Below are 19,867 nucleotides of genomic sequence, written 5' to 3' on the forward strand. Positions count from 1 at the left end.
GTCAAATAAAAAACGATACGTGTGGAACTGAATCTAAGGAAGATGCTGTGCCAGGATCTAAAACTGGACATTTATGATAAAAACCATTAAAAATGTCTCAATTAGAAAAACTCTGCATGGGCCAAAGGTGGAATAACCTGGAAAACACTTTTTTACATCGGCCTGTATTGTTTTCCATTGCATTTCACTTAAAGGGGCAATATTATGCGTTTTTCAGACACACAGTGTCATTTTACAGCACAATTAAATAACTGTTAACTTCAGTTGTTATAAAAATGCAACATATCAAAAATGACTTGTAAATTTTGTAATTTGACAGCTGGAATTGGGCCTCTCTCTTTAAAAGCTCCTGCTCTTTTTGAAACTTTTTTCTCTTGTCCCTGGAGATGAAAGGATTCCTCAGGTATGTGAGAAAGAATCAAGGCAATACTCCAGGTTTGTTTTTGATGAGGAAATAACATTATAACCTGATGATTTTAGGTAAAACTGCCACTTGAATGAGTGAATTAAAGATTTAAACACTATTTACTGAGATTAGACATCTGTAAAGGAGAAAATTGTTTTGCACAGCACTTTATATGATCCAGTGGTGGACAGACACCACTGGATAAATTTCTTCAGCTGTGTTTGACTTGTGCCTGAAATCACACTCACTCCGAGTTTTACTCTGAGAAATACCTCAACAAGACATTTATTGTGAGCACTAAAATTTCCCAATTTGAACCTTTGCTATAAATATAACTGCCCACCTCATGGATGCTGAAGAATCCAATGCTTCAGTTCGTAAACTACCAGCAGGTCTGTTCTCTTTAAAGGCCGCAGGAAATGATTCACCCCATTTCACACTTATTAAGAAGCTGACTGGCCTCTGACGCCCCGAGAGAGACAACCTGCGTCAGAATAGTTCTTTACCAGCAGTCTTTTCGATCACCTTCAGATGCTGTTCAGTGAAAATATAAGCAAACTACAGCTGCTAGACACTGCAAACAGAGGATTCACATTTTTATTAAAGTTGTTGGTATCAAAAATAAGAGATCGTTTACTTTTATAGTAAAAGCACAAAGGTGCAATATCATCACACTGCATATTGTGTAAAAAAAAAATAGTACTCTGTGATTTTGCAAGTTATTGGTGCATTTCTCACATCAGCATCAACTTTTGTACAACAGCTGATGCATTTTTAAAAACAAACCCAGCAGTGGCACTTCTTCAAAAGCAAATATTTATGTCAGTGAAACAGTCGTCAAAGAGTCCAGATATATGAATAATGAAGCCAAATAGTTTTGTCAAGTTTTAATTTTGACAGTTTAATCTCTGCAGTGTTTTCTAATGCAACAAAGTCAAATGATCAGGGCATTTTTAATTTGCACAATAAATACTCTTTGCGATTATAATTGATCCACAACGTTGTGCAAGAGCAAAGTACAAACCTACATAAAACAAACATAAAAAACGTCAACAGGAATCAGTGAAATCAGTGAAACCTGGGAGAAATTGTTCAATATGAGAGACATTTTCAGTTCAGTTGTTTATTGTCATTGTAGCATAAGCAGCAAAATTAAAACAGTGTAGTTTGGTCAGCAATGAAATTAAATAGGTAGTACAGACACATACAGACTGAAGACTCGGTTGCAGTAAGATAAGCGAATGGTTGAGTTTCTCTTCAGTCTTTACTCCTCTAATCCTGGAAACGATCTTCAGCCGATGGAAGGCCGACTTTGTAACTGTCTTTGTGTGGAACAGAGCAGTTCAGGTCTGAAAGTCACAAAACAAAGTTTTAAGGAACCTCTTGCTTTGTTTTTGTTATTTTATGTAGCGTGTTTTCCACAAGGTATTTTACTGTGGTGGCTCACCGTTTGAAGAAGACACCAAAGTTTTGTGATGTAGATGGATTTCTGTATTTTCACTCTGGCTGTTGGCTATATGGTCACTGTGGGCTCTTCACATGGGCCTGCTGAGTCTGCTTGTCCCTTTGTCACGTCTGAGCTGCTGCTATCATCAGCAGAAACACACACACACACACACACACACACACACACACACACACACACACACACACATACATACATACATATACCCGTGTCCTACCTCTCACTTCGACCCACATAAATTCACATTGACTGAAAAAAAAAGTCACATTTTGACATAAATTGTAAAAGCGTAAGCGCTGCTCTCACTAATTGTGCGTCCGACCCGTTCAGATCATGTCATGGAGCGGCACGTAAACAGACATGTTCACACACACAGGCAGAGACGGGGAGTCTGGACAATGTGCTGACCTCAGGAAGCCATTCCTAAATGTTTATTGTTCAGGGCAGCAAGAAGAGAGACGAGGGTCAGCTCACCTACCAAACGCTCGTTCTGCTTACACCGAACCAGAGAAAACTAATCCAGCTTCTGAGGCTATTTCAGAAATAAATGCAATAAAAAGTTGAAGTTTGTTTATTTATTTGTGCCTGATTTATTTGATGAAACACAGAAAAGTAAATCAATGTGACCTGCTGGCTGCCAGTGAAGCCTTTTCAGTCCCACTGCCCCGCTCTTCACAGGCCATTACTCAGTGGCACAAAACGAGAAGCAGACATTTTCATTCATAAATCAGGATTTAAAACACATTCCACTCCGTTTCAATCAAGCTAATTTGCCCAAACCTCTTAATTTCATAGTTATTTTGCCAATATAATCACAGTTTTTGATATTTCAAAGTCACTGACGATGTCTGAGTTGATTATTCAAAATCACATGTGGCTACTTTTAACTAAAAATGACTCAAGAGGCATCAAATTTTAAATAACCACAGACAGAACAATCTGACAAAGAATAAATTGTCTATATTTCTATTTAAACAACCAGTTTAATGGTTTATTGAAGGCGCTGGATTACTGGATACTGTTTTAATTTCCAACATTTCTGTCACAAAACAAAAAATTCTATATATTTTATTAGGGTTTTATTGGAAGTCTTTCAGAAGCACGGTATTAATTTCCATTAATCTCTGCTGTGTAAAATTTCTAGAGGCATCTTTTCAATCTTTATCGGTTTTGTACTTTAATTTAAATTCTTTCAATTTTATTTTGCAAAATTGTCCAAGCTCAAACCGATCAGATGCAACATAAAATTTTACGTCATTTTTTATTTTATTTTGGACTTTAACTGAGCCATTGTAGCACCAGAGCATTTTCTGGCTGTAAGTTTAGCATTTTTATTTTCATCACAGTCCAGTTTTCTGCAGCTTCAAATTGTTTTGTTTCTTTTTTTGTCTGAATTGCCTGACATTTATCTCCATCCATCCACGTTCCTGCAGAAGAAAAACATTTCTGCATGTTTCACTGTGGAGATGTTCTGTTAGTTTTTCATTTTATTGAAAAGTTTATCTTCTGAGCAAATCACCTTCTTTTCCATGTTCTCTGCAAATCTTTCGTCTATGCGTTTCCAGATGTGAAACATTTTTAAAGTTAAACTAATAGTTGTCCTCTCAACAGAGATTCATGACTGTGCAGATTGAACAAGTCTGTAAAACCTCAGATGCTCTTTTTGACCTTGAAACTCCCCCTGACCTTTCTGTGATGTTCCTTGTTTCCCATGATGCTGTTTGTTCATTAATGATCTCTTAAAAACCTCTCAGGTCTTCACCTGGACACAAACTAAGATCAAATTATACAAAGGATGGCTTTGTTTACTAATTACCTGCCTTCAGATTTTATTTACTCTTTAAATTTAAATTAAAATTATGCTTCTACTTCACATTCATAATCTTCTATGTGTTGTTATACACCGCGTGAAACCCAAATAAGACACATTAAAGTTTGTGGGTGTAATACAACTTTTGCAGGAGTTAATACTGCAAAAATTTCGTATTTATTTGCAGAAAATAACAAAAAAAAAGGGGGCAGGGCTTTCATACTTCAAATAAGAAAACAAGTTCATATTTATTTAAAATCAACAATACAAATTTCCAAAATGATATGAGGGTCATCAATCTTTTCCAAAAACATTGCACAAATCCTCAAATCCAGAATTGATAAATTTACTTTCTAAAAACAGTTTTAACAGCCGATCAGTCTGATAAAAAATCCCTTTGTGGAAAGCTGCCCTCTGTTTTGTTTTTTTCACCTAATGTATAGATTTACCATGTAACGCAGTATAGCTGTGTCCCTCTTTGTGTTTGCATGAATCAAAGTGTGTCTGTGCGTTAACCCCTCTGTGGCCTCACAACAAAACAAAGCAAACTGCTGACAGGAAGGCAGGCGTGCCGAGCCCCGACCCCTGCAACCCGTGGGTGTATATATACCCCAATATGTACTGCTGCTGCAGACTGGAGCCCTGCACCACACAGCTCATCAGTTTGGGTAGGTCAAACAGATAAAAACAAGGCAAAACATTTTAAATATCTGTGGTCATCGATGTTACAATAAGCTGTAGCTGATTGTCACTGGAAAAAGAAAGTTAAACACAGACAAAAAGGAAGAAAAACACAGAAGGTGGAGAACAGAGCTTCTGCAAGCATCTTATGCCGTTAATATCCTGACTGCTGGTGTGTTTTCTTGACAGGTACAGCTGAAGAAAAGGACACAATGGCTCTGACAAACCCTATGCCCATGGGCCCTTGGAAGGTGAGCTCCACGCTGTACTTCCCACCCACGTCTCCAGCCTCATGCATCATGACCGATCCGTTTGTGCTCCGCAGATCACCGTGTACGATCAGGAGTACTTCCAAGGCAGGCGCATGGAGTTCACCGCCTGCTGCCAGAACATCATGGAGTGTGGGATGGAGAACATCCGCTCCCTGAAGGTGGAGTGTGGCGCGTACGTATCCACTCGGGCTTTCTCCTGATGTTTCACGTATTTCTGGGAAGAGTTTGCTGGTTACACGTTTCCCCGGTGTTTGACCCACAGCTGGGTCGGCTATGAGCACTCCAGCTTCTGTGGCCAGCAGTTTGTGCTGGAGAAGGGTGATTACCCTCGCTTCGAGGCCTACAGCGGCAGCAACTCCTACCGCATTGAGAGGATGATTTCCTTCAGGCCCATCTGCTGTGCTGTAGGTCCAAAAAGTCGCACAATTGAACCTTTTTTAGCACCAGCTCCAGCTGCAATGAAGCTGCTTTTCCTCTGCAGAACCACAAGGAGTCCCGCATGACCATCTTTGAGATGGAGAACATGATGGGGCGTCAGTTTGAGCTGTGTGACGACTACCCGTCCCTGCAGGCTATGGGCTGGATGAACAACGAGGTCGGATCCATGCAGATCCACTGCGGAGCGTGAGTTCTTCCTCCTGCTGAGCAATAGATATGCAAAAGAAATACAAGTTGATCAGTTCAATGAAGACTGAAAGGAGGTTAGATCAGTGGAGCAGATCACATTAAAACAGTCCATCTTTGTTACTTTATTGCATTTGTCAAACTCTAACTCCTTAAAATAACCTTTATGAGCTTAAATGTTATATTGTCAATGAAATCAAAGCAGTTTTTAATCTGTAATCTGTCAGATTACATCAGTGTGAAAAGATATTCAAATTTATTCATTGAATGCAGACAATAATTTTTATTCATCTTTTAACAGTTTTGTCAATACATTCAGCCACATTTATTGTCTTGATGTGGCCCAAAACAAGAATCAGGTTTTATTTATTTTTTTGTTTCATTTTGAGCAACATAAAAGAAAAAAAAATACCTTAATAAGTTAAAAAAAAAAACGGAACAAAGATTTTATAGATGTAAATTTGAATAAAATGACAATTTTTCTTTTGTTCTATGGACTATTGCCAAAATGTCAGCAAAATTCGTAGAAAAAATTTTATTTTCATTTGCAGAAAATGAGAAATGGTCAATAAAATGAAAAAGATGCTTTCAGACCCCAAATAATGCAGAGAAAACAAATAACATTAATTTAAAAACAACAGTTTTAGTGTTTTAATTCAGGAAGAGTTTAGATATTTGGTGGAATAACCAGGAGATTTTCAATGGGTTTCAGTGCAGTGGTTGTATTTACAGCAACAACAAGACATTTTCTGATTTATCAAACTCATGTTTTGTAAAATAAAACTGTATTTAGACATAACAAAAAGATTTGAGTACATTTTAATCTGTTGTCATTTTACAGGTTGCTATACAAACAAAAGCAGTAAATAAAACAGTAAATAAACAGTAAAATCATTGTAACATTTCTGTATGAACACTTCATTGCCCATTATAAAGTGTATTATGCCTGAAATATTACAAATACTGAAAGACATGATTGCATTCATAATCTGACTTCCACATTGTTTTTAAGTTTTATTGAGATAAAGACAAGGCTGTCTATTTCTAACTGTGTTTTTGAAAAAATTAATTGTGATCAATTTTGATACATTTTGAAGAGAAGCCAGTTGTTTTAAAATAAGGTATTGACTTAATGCTAGTAGATTTATTCAGTATCAGCTCAGGCTGATGGATGAATGAAACTAAAATCTGAAAAACCTGCTTTCTGACTGTTTCTCCTAAAAATCAAATTATTATATCAGATGAAAGGTTGTGGATGCTGAATAAGGCATTAAAAGTTACCCTGTTGCACATCAGAAGAGAAAATAAAATTCCTACTATTTGTGAAAGTTTCAAAGTGCTGTTTTGTTGTTTCCCTGCAGCTTTGTGTGCTATCAGTACCCTGGATATCGCGGCCACCAGTACATCATGGAGTGTGACTGCCGCGGAGGAGAGTACAAATGTTACCGTGAGTTTGGCTCCCACTCCCAGACTCCCCAGATCCAGTCCATCAGGAGGATCCAGCACTGAGAAAGGAGAGGATTTCCCTCACTCCACCTTCTTTCCTTCCCTTTTCCTCTCTTCCTGATACATTTACATCCCTTCTTTTCTTCTTCTTGTCCCACAACCTCCAACTCCCCAGCTCTGCTGACCCGGACGGTCAAAGCAGGACCAAAGGACTGAACTTCAGGTGCTTACTGACGTCAGTGGTTCCCTGCACACTTGCTTTATTTTTGTTTTAAAGGAGACGACATAAGTAAAGGAAGGCTATAAGAAAGACAGGCATTAGGAATGACAGATTTGAAAACAAATCAAAGAAAAAGAACGGATGCTCCACCTTGGTGATGAAAACATTTCAAAGTTAGTTGCTCTTTTACCTTCTCCTCTACGGATGAACAACCACCAATCTGGGTGTCGATGTGATATCAATGACTGCCTGTGTTAAGATAATAAATAAAGAAAATGAGCAAAGAAACAGACAGATTCATGACAATGATGCATTTCTATGTTTTCTTTTTCTTTCTCTGTGCTGATTTTTGACGCTGCTGTTTTAATAAACTAAAAAACAATGTTTTAATACTATTTAATGAATTCGTCAGGCACATGATACATGTAAATTTCCTTCTTTAAAAACCAAAACTCATATTTAACCCATTGCATTTAATGTGTGTGGTTTCGCAGAAATAAATTGACATAAAACAATAATTGCACCTACAAATTTGGGGTTTTACCAAATTTAAAGTCCCAAATTGGAGAAGGGAGGAATACTACGTAATAAAAAAATACCTCCAAATACTACTTTTTCAGAGTATAAATGAAAACCCTCCAACTAAATTAGTTTGTACATAATGTCATGATGTCACAGAAATATGTCACAATGTGATATAATACTGATGCCTCTCAATAAATCAGAATATAACTGAATATTTATTTAGAAATTAAATTAAAAAAGGAAATTATTATATTTGTTACACACAGACAGAATGATCAATTTCCAGTTAAATTTTATTTATTTTGAAGATTATTGCTTACAGCTAAACTCATAATTCAATTTATTTAAACATTTTTTAAATATAATATGAGAATACTTTTAAAAACAACACTTTTTGTAACATAAACATCAAGTTATGGCTTACTCCATTGCGCGGAAAAGAAAGTACTCTTCTGACTAGATTTTTAAAATGTAAAATTTACACAGTCAGTAATGCTTTGGGGAGTTATGCCATCTGCTGGTGTTGGTTCAGTGTGTTTTAACTTTAGCTTATCCTGAAGTTAGGTGAGCTAAATATAGCACAAATATTTGTGCTAAATTTACAAATACAGCAACCTGGACTGCCTCAAGTCCAATGCAATAGGCTGCAGCTTAATTTGGAGCAAAATGTATCATAACATTTTTTATCACAAATTTTTTTATTCACATTAAAATGTGAAGTACAATGTAACATAAACATTGTATTGTCACAAATATTGTCTTAAAATAATGATTTATTATTATTATTATTATTATTATTATTATTATTATTATTTATTATTATTATTATTATTATTATTAAAAAATAGATTTTCTTTACCTTTTTTGAGAAGACATCTTTGTTTACAGATGGAAAGAAAAAAAAACAGAAGTAAAACACTTTGTAGGTCAAGCACAAAGAAAAATTTTAAGGTTTGCATTTGCCGCTAGGGGGCACCGTGGGTCACGGAAGAAGTGCGACAGCTACTTCTCCCTTACGGCCGTGATGACATGTCAACAACAGTCATGGCAACCAGCTGCAACTACTGGGAAGGTAAGAAATGTTACAGAAATAAAAATAAAACAACTCTTGACTCATACTTGTCCTTGCAACTCTTTGTAAATTCGGGTCATTTATATTTATCGACTCACATCACTCGACGCGAATAAAGTTGTCGCCTGAGCGAATTAGATGTTTTAATTATTCCAAAGCTAACTTGTTAGCATCTGGCTATTAACGTCGAAGTTAAAAAGTTTGTCTCGGAAAAACTGAAGCGCTTCTATTTTGTTGATTTAATTTGGATATATTCACTCGTTTAATTTGCCTATAAACGAGTGAATTTAATTACAATGGCAGAAATTAAAACAAACCAATTACAACTGAAGCTTTATTACAACCCATTAACCTAAAACAAACGTTAACAGTGGTTTTGTTGCGTTACTACATGTTTTATTTATCTAAAACTTAAAATTTAAGCACAGTGGTGGTTAACCGTGACTTTAAAGAGGTCACAGAAAATATGCATTATTGCTTAAGGTTGTTTGAATCATGTTTGGGTAAATAAATAATTTTTGTTTAGGATGTAGAAATGATCTAATTACACACAGGATCACACGGCAATTATGGACCCCAATGAATCCTTTGCAATTGTGATGATGCAGACTTTTATTTTGCAGTGTTGAGATCCATTTACAAAACTATTTTCTGGTGCCAAGTTGTCACGTTTGTTACTGTGAGGCATTATAGTTTCACCAGTAAAGGCATCAACATACAACAGTGCTCCAGGAAATATGGCAAAATTTTGTGGCTAAATTCTGAAATTATATAGCTAATTCTGAAATTAAGCTAAAATTCGCTCAAGAGAACCATATGCTCATGAATCAAGTCAGCTGAGTTTTGGTATGCAAGTACTTGGAAAAAAATCATTTTATTAATATTTGATGTATTTCTGTGCCTAACTCATCTCCCTTATGTTGTGTTACACCAGTAATCTTCAGATGGCTTTATATTACCCTCTATTTTTCTTGTCACCTGAAAATATTTTCCCAGCATGTTTCTCCATTTCTTCCCTCAGATTTACGGAAGCAGGCCAGACAGCTGGAGAATGAGCTGGACCTTAAGCTGGTCTCCTTCAGTAAACTCTGCACAAGTTACCGCGGCGGCCATGACCAGCAGGAAAGAGACAGCAGGTAGCTGCAAAACATATTGTTACTAATAATGTGTGTGTTTTTTAAAGTTTTATGTGTTTATATTTTTACCAAATGAGTGATGAACCTTCTGGCATGTTTCTATGATACCATGCAGCGAGTATATTTGAATTTGATAAGTAGAATCGGGTGTTTTGTGTTCAGCTAGTGGTTACAGAGATAGAGAAAAGTTACATTCTTTTACAAACTTTACTGTTTTCGTTTTTACAATGTCAATTTGCATTGATTTTAGGTTGCAGTAAAAATTGACCAGTTAAGCTGCAATCAGAGTCATCTTAAGTTGCAAAATCCAAATTTTCCCTTGTTTAAGTCTACCACAAAATGACCTGTTGACATTATTTCAATGATTTCATGTTGAGTTAGGGGAAAGTAATAAATTAGGTCAACTAAATTAGAAAAGCCGGATTATTATTTTACATCAGAAGTGATTCACAGGCAAAAATATCATTGAACGTTGACAGAAAATTAGACTGAGATCAAAAATCTTATTCTTCTGCCTATCGGGAAAGATTAATCAGGTCTCCTTCAGAGGATTATTTTGGGCTTTTCACCACTATGGATTTTGCTCAGAAATGGAAACAGGAAGGTGTGAAGGTTTATGCACAGGTGAAAACATTGAAACGCTATCTTGGTGTGAAGAAAGGCAGCAAAAAAGTAAAACATCAAATAGTTTCAGACGTTAAAAAAATGTTTGCCAAAAATTCATGCCATGAATCACATCAGAACATCCTTTGTAAGTTTGTCAATATAACTCTCTGAGGTTTAGGAAATGTAAGGAATTAAACCTCAGATTTACCTAAGAAACATTTAAGGAAACACATCTAAAAACACAAATTCAGCACATTTTGATAAAAAAAAAAAACACTCAAAACTTTGCAGATTATGAAATAATTTTACGTGCTTCCTGTTTTCGGTCTTTAATAAGGTCAGAGTCTTTCGGGCCGTTCCAAGACAACGTGCTGGTGGCCATGACCTCCGAAGTGGAGCAGCTCTTGTCTAAAGTAGGTTACGTCTTTACCGTTAGGTCAGTAAATACTAACATGAAAATGATATTCATTATATTGTTTTTTAAGATTATTAGGAGAATAGATGTTTGAATTAAATTGAGTTAATTTCCATCATTATGTATTTATCTTATTTAACTTGTTAAATTATTTATAGTTTACTCTTATTCAAAATTTGCTTGCAGCTTTCGGCGGTCAATGACAAAATGGCGGAATACACGAACACACCTGGAGCTTTGTCTCATAATGCGGCTTTAATGCACACCTTACAGAGACACAGAGACATTTTACAGGTACTTACTGCTGAACGGTTCTGCTTTTGAAGGATTTCTGGCTTAAGATTTCTCATCATAACTGTAATAATGTTTTTTTTCTGTAGGACTACACACACGAGTTTCACAAAACCAAAAGCAACTTTGTGAGCCTTCGAGAGCGGGAGGACCTGCTGGGCTCTGTTCACAGAGACATTGAGTAAGCAAATCCACACATCGGCACATAAACACACATTCCATATAATTCAGATACCACACAACATTAGAGGTGTAATATGTAACTTTTATAAAGAATATATTTGTTATATATTTGTTAAACTGTCACCATGTTTGTTATGAGACAGATAATCTGTGAAAAGATCGATTTTCTCCCTGAACTACCATTAACATCCCTGACCAAAAGCAACCAATCAGAGCCAGGAGCAGGGACTTAGTGCTGTCTATCAATCTCATGTATTCTCTGCTAAATTTGACAATGGCTTAGAAATAACTTGCTGTTCAGGAAAACTGTTTATCAACCATCATCAGTGCTATGCTATGTAGCCTTAGCATTCACAGCAGGCTCTGCTGACATAGAAAAGCTGTAGCAATTTCCTCTGGCAGCACGGATGAGCAGCACCACAAAAGATTGTGATTGACAGCGCCAACAGCCGCCTCCAGGCTCTGATTGGTTCTTTCTAGTTAGGCAGAGGGGCTAGATTTTTTATTTTACAGATTATCTGTCTCATAACAAACTGTACTGTCATAACAACAGCTTCAACAAATATATGAAAAAATTGCTTTAAAGAAGCTATATGTTGCAACTTTAATATGAAGTGGATTTATAAATGCACAGTTATTTATGTTGTTCTCAAAATCCTGACAGTTTAAGATTTACCTTGTTATTTATTTACATCTCAGTCTTGTAGTGTCCATTCCTTTTCCTGTGTTGTTTTTCTTTCAATTTTTTCACTATTAAAATGTCCTAAGAGGATTTTGGTATTTTATTCTCAACCATTAGGGGGCAGAGATGTGCAGCTTCTTTCTGTACACCCGTCCTCATCTTCCATACTCTAATAAGAGGCACCTCCTTTCATTACGGCTTCCTCCTCCCTGGATTTGTATCTCCCTCTCACTGTCCGTTTTCCTCTCCTTCTCTGGGGAATCTCTTTTCCTAAGTGCCTTTTACAGTAAATCAAACCACAAGGCTTTCATTCAGCTCAAGAAGAGGGAGAGTGGTTACATGTGGCCGGCCCGGTCCGGAGAAATGCTGCATCAGAACAGGAGAGGGAGAGGAGGACGGACAGATGGAGGGAGGAGAAATGCGCCCTGATCTGAAACTGACGAGAAGAAAGGAATTTTAATTATTCCCATAGAGATACGTGGTGAGATGAGTGGTAACAAAGCAGATAATAGATGATGAATTGAACAGATTATTGCTCCAGATATAAGGTGTAAATAAGAGATTGAAGCAGAGAAAATCACTAAAAAGTATAAATACTGGTTTTAAAAACTTCTGTTGAATTTTTCTAAAGTCTAAAGCTAGAGTCTGCTTTTATTTTGAGGGTGAAATAACAATTTAATTTCACAAACTTCAAACTTTCCCACAATTTTATGGTCCAGGAAGGCAGGATTGATTACCGTCATTTCAAACTTTATCGTCTTTGTCAGAATTTCTTCTGATTTTCTTTGGATTTCTAAAGTTTCTTATCCAACTAACAGAGTTGAGTAGTAACTAGTTACATTTACTCTGTAACATTTATTTGATTAACGTCTTTAAAAGTGTTATTTTTACTACGCTTTATTTTATAATGAAGTGTTGTTACTTTTACTTGAGTAAATTTATTAATTTTCTACCCACTGATTGAAAAACAGACATGTTTTAACTAAAATTTCATCAGACACCGACACACCTGCAGTTTTATATATATGTATATATAAAGAGAATAAAGACGTTAATCAAGTAAATGTTACTGAGTAAATGTAACTAGTTACTATTCAACTCTGTTACTTTCTTATATTAGTTTCTCCTGTTACTCATACTTGTTTACTTTTGTTTCTTTTTTTAGGACAAAAAGTATTGTCCAAATGCTTGTTTGCTGTTTTACTTCTAATTTCTCATATTAAGTGTCTCTGCTGTATTTTTCTAATCAGATTCTACAAAAGCAGCTCAGGAGTGAATAACAGGAAGTCTGAACTTTTTCTAAAGGAACATGAACATCTGAGGAAGTAAGGAAGTTTTGGGAAATCCAATATTTCTCTCTCTTTCAGATAAAAAAAGGAAAATTATGTTTTGATGTGCAAAACGAGTTATTCTTTCCCATCTGCAGTATATAAAATATAATTTCCCATTCATTTTAAAAAGTAAAAGTACATTTTTAAGTTGTGAGTCTCATTTAAATGTATATATTGAACAATATTTTTAAACTTCTGCTTTATAGAGAGGTGAACAGTGAAGAAGTATTCTACAATAATGCTTTGAAGAATTTGAATTAATATGAGTAGCAGCAACATTTTCTTTTGGATCAGTACATTTTTATTTTTTGAATGTAGAGAACGGATGGATTATCTTGGTTATAGATTAATGTTAAATTGCTGCTAGTGTTAATCCAGTTGTTGGTCTGAACTTTTTCTAAAGGAAAAAAATCAAACAATCGCACACCACTTCTGTCTATTTGTGAAATTTGTGCATAATTTAGCTAATTTCCACACTAAATGCCTCCATTTTGTTTATTGTATGCACTATATTTATGTTAATTAATCTAGCATCAAGAAAAGTGTCAATTTAATCTCATTAAAACAGTCAAAAAGGGAGGAAGTGGGAAAAGCAGAGCTGGGAATCATCTGCATAGCAGTGGAAGTTGATATTAAACCGGACACAGAGCGGTGGGCGGTCAGTTTTTGGCTCGCCTGTTAGCGCACTGCTCTGCCACTTCTTAGTCTCTTGTTTGCTTTGCAAACACAGATAGATAAAATAAAGCTCCTCATCGTGTGTCGTCTCTTTAGAAGCTCCTCCATTCTCAGATGAAGGTAGTAAATCACCAAAACAAAACAAAGGAGCGGCCAAGTCAACAGCTTAATGCGTTCTGTGATAAAAGGAGCCGGGCAGCACAAAAAAGTCCGAACCGGAGCAACTGGATGGTTCTGATTTGTGTATGAACACAGGCGGCTCGATGGGCCACATATAGATTATTGAGACCTTTGATGAATGAAAGTCTACCAAATATTACCTCTTAACAACAGAAGGTGATTATCCACAGTCTATGATATTTAAGTAAAGTTATGGAAAGGTAATTGGAAGGGAAAACTCCCATCAGTACATTTTAATTGTTGTAGTATTTAATATTTATTCTAATGTTTCTCTTTGAGCAATTGGCAGACAATGTTAGTATAACGACAAGAAGCTAACAGTTCTGCATATTTGAGTAGTTAAAATACATCAGCAACATTTCTGTTGAACTTGTCACATGATGGTTTTATCAGGCAGGTAGGCTGCAGATGGATACTGATACCAGTTTCCGCTTTGCTTCTTTCCCGTTTGGCCTGATGTAATAATAATGAAGCTGCAACCTGCTGCACGCACATATAAAGGGATATGCATCACACATGCAGTAGTGAGGGGGTTATTTCATAGCAGAAGTAAGAGAAATATCTCCATGTTTACACAGATAATTTGAAGAAAATGTGAAAAATACATGCTAGTTTATTGCCCAGTACTACCCAACGTTCTGTTCAACCAGTTTCCCCGCTGTAGAATTTGAGTAAATCAAGAAAAATTGGATCATGTTAAAAGCAGAACTCTGTGCCAGCTAATGTAGGCTGGACAGTAATGCGGAGGACAGCAGTGGAGACGAATAGATGGAGAAAATATAAAGCTCCGTATTGATTTTTGGTCTCCAGTGGAGTCTGACAGGATGCTCGCTGCTGCCTTTCCATGCTCTTTCAGCTCTGGACCGAACACTTCATTTTTCAGTTCGTCACTTACCAGGGCTACTAATGGCTGCCTGCTGAAACACAGATGAGTGCGTTCAAGCTCAGTGTCTTCCCTCTACAGTCCTACTATCCTTACTTGCACCCCTAATGAGAAAGATCTGAATCGTTCATGTGTCCAGAGAAGATTTGTTACACAGAGTAACTGATGCTAATCGACCGAAACCCTCCGTTAAACAGCAATCAGCCCTGCAGGATTCAATAGAAGTTCTGATTTCATGACAAAAGGCCTTACTGTGTTGGTAGAAATGTTTTGCTTTTGGTTTAATTAGTCACAATCTGGACAGTAAAAATAAATTCTTTAATTTCTGTCCCGATCCCTCATAAAATCCCTGCTAAAACACAAAATGTTATCAACAATTTTTTCATCTAGTTTCCATTACAAATATCTTAGTATACTTGAAAAATGACAAAATTATCTAAAACGTAACTTTTCAGCAAAGTGTAGGAGCTTTAGAGTAAATAATTCCTTAATACTGATGAAAAAGTGACTCTTTCATTGCAGGATTATTTCACTTATAAAATGAGGAAAATGTCTTGCTATAGTTGAAATAATCTGCCAATGAAACAAGTATTTTTCCATCAATATTAATAAGTTAATGATTTAAAACTCCTATATCTTGCTGAAAAGTTGCTTGTTTTTGTTTTATTTTTGTCTTTTTTCAAGTACTAAGATATTTGTAAGAAACAAAAAAAATGTTGTGTTTTTTTGCAGAGAGTTTTTCAAGAACACAGAAATGTTACTGCCAAAAACCATTGCATTTCTACCATCACAAACATAAACATGGAGCCTGTTAAACTCCACAGGGGCTTTAGGTGAAACTGCTTGTTATTTAATTTGAAAAACAAAATGTTATGAGTGTATGAAATGAGTGTTTTGAAATGTTCATGAACACGTTCAGAAACCAGCGTAACGTTCTGCCTGACACTGAATGGAAATTTTATTTGGATTCAGTTTTTTGGTATAAACCATAAGATAAATATGTGGAATAACACTTTATGACCTCTTTAAAGTTTGGTGAAACGTTTGTAATACTTTATGAACCTCTAAATAAATTTTTTCATATGTGTATTTTTTAAATTAAACAAACAGCCTCATTTACTGTCTTTAACCATCTGTCCAAATAAAAACCAAATTGGTTTTATTTAATATTGGTTTGTCTGATTATCAGTTGCTCGGTATTTGAGTGAAGCCTTTTGTAAATACTTTTTTTATTTTGAACTATTATATCTACATAATGGATTTGCTTTGCTACATAAGTAAAGGTTGAAATTTTCTTAAATTTTTGCACAATTTTACCAGGAGAAGCAATAAAATTACCATCCAAAGTGTGTTTGAAATCGTCTCTTTAATTTGTCAGATGGAGCTCGACTTTTTAATCTCGTTTCTTTCTTTTTATGTTCACAGCTCAAATAGTCTCATCGACAATGCAATAAGGTAAGCTTCATAGCCACATCCTGTTCTCTCCCTTCACTCCCACACACCAGGAGGATTCCCACTCGCTCTGGTCGATTAAAGCCGACTTTTGTACTTTTCAGCTCATTAACTGAGATGGTAAATGCGGTGTAACATGATATCACAAAGGCAAATATGTTTCTCCATTTCTGCTCCTGATCCCTCTTGGTTTGTCTTCTTCCTCCAGCATTGCCATGGCTACAAAGGAGAACATCACATTTCAGCGTGGGATGCTGAAGTCCATTCAAACCAGGGTCACAACTTTGGCCAGTATCCTTTTAGCTCAAATCGATTCTGCTTTTGCTTCACTGTTAGATTCATATTTCAGCTCTTAGCATTTCTATAACAACTGCGTCATTCGCTCCCATTTATGCTTTTTTAATTATTAGTAGTATTTGCGTGGTTATATTAGAAATCCCACTAATGGATTTTGTTTTGCCTGCTGCTTTTTGTCTCTTACTGTGAGGAAGGTAGGCTCGGCTCTTAATTATTTTTCCTTCACCACAATTCCCCTCTCCATCAGATCGTTTCCCTGCTATCAACAGCCTCATCCAAAAAATCAATCTGCGCAAGAGGAGAGACTCTTTAATCCTGGGTGGAGTGATTGGTATCTGCACCATTCTCCTTCTGCTCTACACTTTCCACTAAACATACAGCTCCTGTAACTCAGACCAAATGTTGCCTAGAGATTTAATACTCTCTGTTGTAACTGAGATGAATAATTGCTAACGGTTGTTTTCTTGTGATGTTGACACTATAAATGCTTAGAGATATTTTCCTAGAATCATGTTCTGTTGATGTAAGTTTTTCTTAATTAAAAGGTGGTGAGCGTTCAATCTGTCATGCTCAGTCAAGTTTATTTCAGCCATGCAGATCTATGGCACAGTCGTACAGTATGAACGTATAAACATGAGCATCAGAGTCCGAACATGAGTGCATATGAATGGAAACGCCCCGTTTCATTGTTTATAGATTATTGTAAACATTCACACAGTTATGTGGAAGCCAACCAGGAGTCAGTACAGCTTATCAGGTTAACACGCGAAGCAGGACATCAACTAGAACAGCAGGAAGGCTTCAAATGATTTAAACTGGAGATGCACCAATCAACAGGTCGAAAACGGAAAAATCTGAATCTTTTCATTGAATCACTTTTTTAACCGAGGGTGTCCAAAATAAGGTCCAGGAGCCATTTGCAGCCCTTGGAATATTTTGTGCGGCCCTGTTTCCTAATCAATATTGGCGCGAAGGACACGTTTTAAAATGTTTTTCACCAACAAAACGTAAAAATACTGAAATATATTGGGCGTCACACCTTCCCCTTTTCGATTTTATAGTAAATAGAACAACTTTACCCAGAGGAAAAGTCAAATCATTACATTAAATGAATGTTTTCAAAGGACTGACATAAAACCTATTCCTGAAATCATACAGTTTCATTAAAATAAACTTTTCTAGTTTATCTACTTGGAATATTTTTGCCTTTTTTTATTGGATAAATATATCTTTGCTTTTAACTTAATTATTTGGCCCACAAGTCAAAAGTTGTGGCTATGAAAGTATCAACCAACCAAGCTGAGCTTTTAGGAGTCAGAACTATTACAAACATCAAAGAACCTGCAGAATAAAATGAAGAAAATCTAAAGTTCAGACCTGAAAAAGAAATCCTTATCGGTGCATCTCCATTTTAAACGTTTTGTAAACAGATTCTTTTTCCCCTCGGCCATAAAAGTCCAGCTGATTGTAGCAGATTTTGTTTTTAAACAGCAAGCAGGGTTTGCTTTCTTACTCCTTTATCTTCACTCTATTACACTCTTATGGGAGTCCTTAAATTCCTCTTGAAGTCCCTCTAGTTTGGTTTCTAAAAGGATTTCTTCTCATTCCTTTATTCCTGAGTTTGTGGTGTTATCAAGCAGGACGTTTCCTGAAAAGGACTCATGATGCACACCATCTTTCTTCATACTTTTTTTTTTTCTTTTGGTCCACAGCAGAAAAACCGAACAAAAAAAATGTGCACATTGGAATTCCTTCAGATTTTTCTCAGCTCGTATTTTGCTCTTCCTTCTGTCTTCAATCTGAAATCCTCATCCCTCTGTGGAATTTAGAGATCTGGAGAAGTTCAGGGAAACTGTTTCCATCCACCTTGACTCATTGTTGGGCCTCTAAGAGAAAGAGAGCAGAGGAAAATATCTTAAACATTTAAGTCTTCCTGCGGTGAGCTAGCACTCGGCCTGTCTTCATACCTATTGTAAGCACTATGAAGATGATTACAACCACACCCGTCAGCATCGCCAGAACACTGAGCAGCATAGATCGACGCCCATACTTTTTTGCTCCCTCGATGTCTCCCGTGTGGAGAACTGACCTCGACTGATGGGGGGGAAAAAAATTCACCAAGCATTAAATATTTAAATGCGCTGCTGGAGGAAAACCACCTGTGGTGCCAAAAAAAAAAAAATACTAGAAGAAAGTCGTTGAAGGATTGCAAACACTCACCACATTCGCGTACCACAAGGCGCAGACATTGAACGGCACTCCGGGGCAGAAGCAGGACACCACGGCCAGCCAGAGGTAACTGGGCGGCTCGGATCCCGGTGGAACCGGGGAGGAGAGCTGGCCCAGGCTGAGCCGGGAAGAAGATCTGGGTGGGGCCGTCAGCTGCCCGATGGAGCCCGACTTCAGCGGGGACCTGCGTCCGTTCTGCTCCGCGTCCAGGGAGCGGACGCTGCCTCTGGCGTTCAGAGGGAAGGAGTCGGAGGGTTTGAGGTTGCTCTCCCCGGTCGGTTCCGCGAGGGCTTTGCTCAGCAGCTTCTCGGTGTCCTGGAAGTCGGTTGGGTTGGAGACTTCCCTCTCGCCCAGGCCACTCTTCTCGAAAACGGCGTCAGTGTTGATAGCCATCACCGAGCGGTAGGATGGAGGTCCTAGAAAGTCTTCCCTCAGTTGTTCTCCTTGGGGGGTCATCACATTAAAGCGTTCAAATTCAGAGAGAGGCCTATTTAATAAACCGTCTAACTGCATCCAGATCCCTTATTGATGAACTCGATGTTATTGATGTCTCTGTCCCTCTGGCGTTTAGTTGCCTGTGACGCACGCCTCGCTTTTTACCCCCACCCTCTGGTGTTAGCTTTGTGAGGTATTACAGCATCCATCCCTCACATCCTAGGCGCATCACCAGCGCAGGAGCCCTACTTAAGCACCAGGCGAGGCATAGGAATGGCCAAAAAAGCGATTAAACCTCCTTTAAAGTGAACGCGCGCAGTGCGTAAAAGCATTCCATTTACGCGCGGCGGCAACAGCCAGATCAGCAGCCAGGACGCGGCCAAGTGCGAGTAATGGAGAAAGGAAAGAGAGCGGATCACAAACCTTTCAGTATATTCACGATCTGCTGACTGAGAAACTACTGCGAAGTTTGTCCTTATTGAGGTTTTTAAGTAGAGGAACCTCAGATGACCGGTGAAAATCTTTGGTTTTCTGAGTTCAATAAAGCCTTT

The 19,867-nt window shown here is 37.1% G+C and overlaps 3 protein-coding genes across 3 annotated transcripts; 2 read left to right on the plus strand and 1 right to left on the minus strand.

Annotated features, from left to right (window-relative positions):
• The first annotated feature begins 4,307 nt into the window (after window positions 1-4,307).
• Window positions 4,308-7,216, plus strand: cryba1b (crystallin, beta A1b). The gene is made up of 6 exons (XM_055051693.1): window positions 4,308-4,349; window positions 4,552-4,613; window positions 4,688-4,806; window positions 4,897-5,038; window positions 5,116-5,258; window positions 6,620-7,216. Exons 2-6 carry the CDS (start codon window positions 4,575-4,577, stop codon window positions 6,765-6,767), a joined length of 591 nt encoding a protein of 196 aa, XP_054907668.1. The 5' UTR covers window positions 4,308-4,349; window positions 4,552-4,574; the 3' UTR covers window positions 6,768-7,216.
• A 1,207-nt stretch (window positions 7,217-8,423) lies between these two features.
• On the plus strand, window positions 8,424-17,212 carry LOC129373608 (Golgi SNAP receptor complex member 1-like). The gene is made up of 9 exons (XM_055051627.1): window positions 8,424-8,521; window positions 9,543-9,657; window positions 10,601-10,676; window positions 10,865-10,972; window positions 11,059-11,150; window positions 13,085-13,159; window positions 16,329-16,358; window positions 16,564-16,646; window positions 16,900-17,212. The coding sequence occupies exons 1-9, from the start codon at window positions 8,479-8,481 to the stop codon at window positions 17,022-17,024; spliced, it is 747 nt and encodes a 248-aa protein (XP_054907602.1). The 5' UTR covers window positions 8,424-8,478; the 3' UTR covers window positions 17,025-17,212.
• Window positions 17,213-17,214: 2 nt separating this feature from the next.
• On the minus strand, window positions 17,215-19,558 carry LOC129373609 (trafficking regulator of GLUT4 1-like). Its single transcript, XM_055051628.1, has 3 exons — window positions 18,873-19,558; window positions 18,620-18,746; window positions 17,215-18,538 (listed from the first exon to the last, which is right to left on the minus strand). The coding sequence occupies exons 1-3, from the start codon at window positions 19,392-19,394 to the stop codon at window positions 18,525-18,527; spliced, it is 663 nt and encodes a 220-aa protein (XP_054907603.1). The 5' UTR covers window positions 19,395-19,558; the 3' UTR covers window positions 17,215-18,524.
• Between the last annotated feature and the right edge of the window lie 309 nt (window positions 19,559-19,867).

Source organism: Poeciliopsis prolifica, unplaced genomic scaffold, assembly GCF_027474105.1.
Source record: "Poeciliopsis prolifica strain line A6 unplaced genomic scaffold, Auburn_PproV2 SCAFFOLD033, whole genome shotgun sequence".
NCBI classification, from domain to species: Eukaryota; Metazoa; Chordata; class Actinopteri; order Cyprinodontiformes; family Poeciliidae; genus Poeciliopsis; species Poeciliopsis prolifica.

Bases quoted from the DNA above. Each gene is read 5' to 3' on its own strand.
- LOC129373609 (XM_055051628.1), bottom strand. From the start codon at position 19,394: ATGCAGTTAGACGGTTTATTAAATAGGCCTCTCTCTGAATTTGAACGC. The intron at 18,747-18,872 runs GTGAGTGTTTGC...CCCCCCCATCAG, and splicing joins CCTTGTGGTACGCGAATGTG to TCGAGGTCAGTTCTCCACAC.
- LOC129373608 (XM_055051627.1), top strand. From the start codon at position 8,479: ATGTCAACAACAGTCATGGCAACCAGCTGCAACTACTGGGAAG. The intron at 9,658-10,600 runs GTAGCTGCAAAA...GTCTTTAATAAG, and splicing joins CAGCAGGAAAGAGACAGCAG to GTCAGAGTCTTTCGGGCCGT. The intron at 13,160-16,328 runs GTAAGGAAGTTT...TTATGTTCACAG, and splicing joins GAACATGAACATCTGAGGAA to CTCAAATAGTCTCATCGACA.
- cryba1b (XM_055051693.1), top strand. From the start codon at position 4,575: ATGGCTCTGACAAACCCTATGCCCATGGGCCCTTGGAAG. The intron at 4,614-4,687 runs GTGAGCTCCACG...TGTGCTCCGCAG, and splicing joins TGCCCATGGGCCCTTGGAAG to ATCACCGTGTACGATCAGGA. The intron at 5,259-6,619 runs GTGAGTTCTTCC...GTTTCCCTGCAG, and splicing joins ATGCAGATCCACTGCGGAGC to CTTTGTGTGCTATCAGTACC.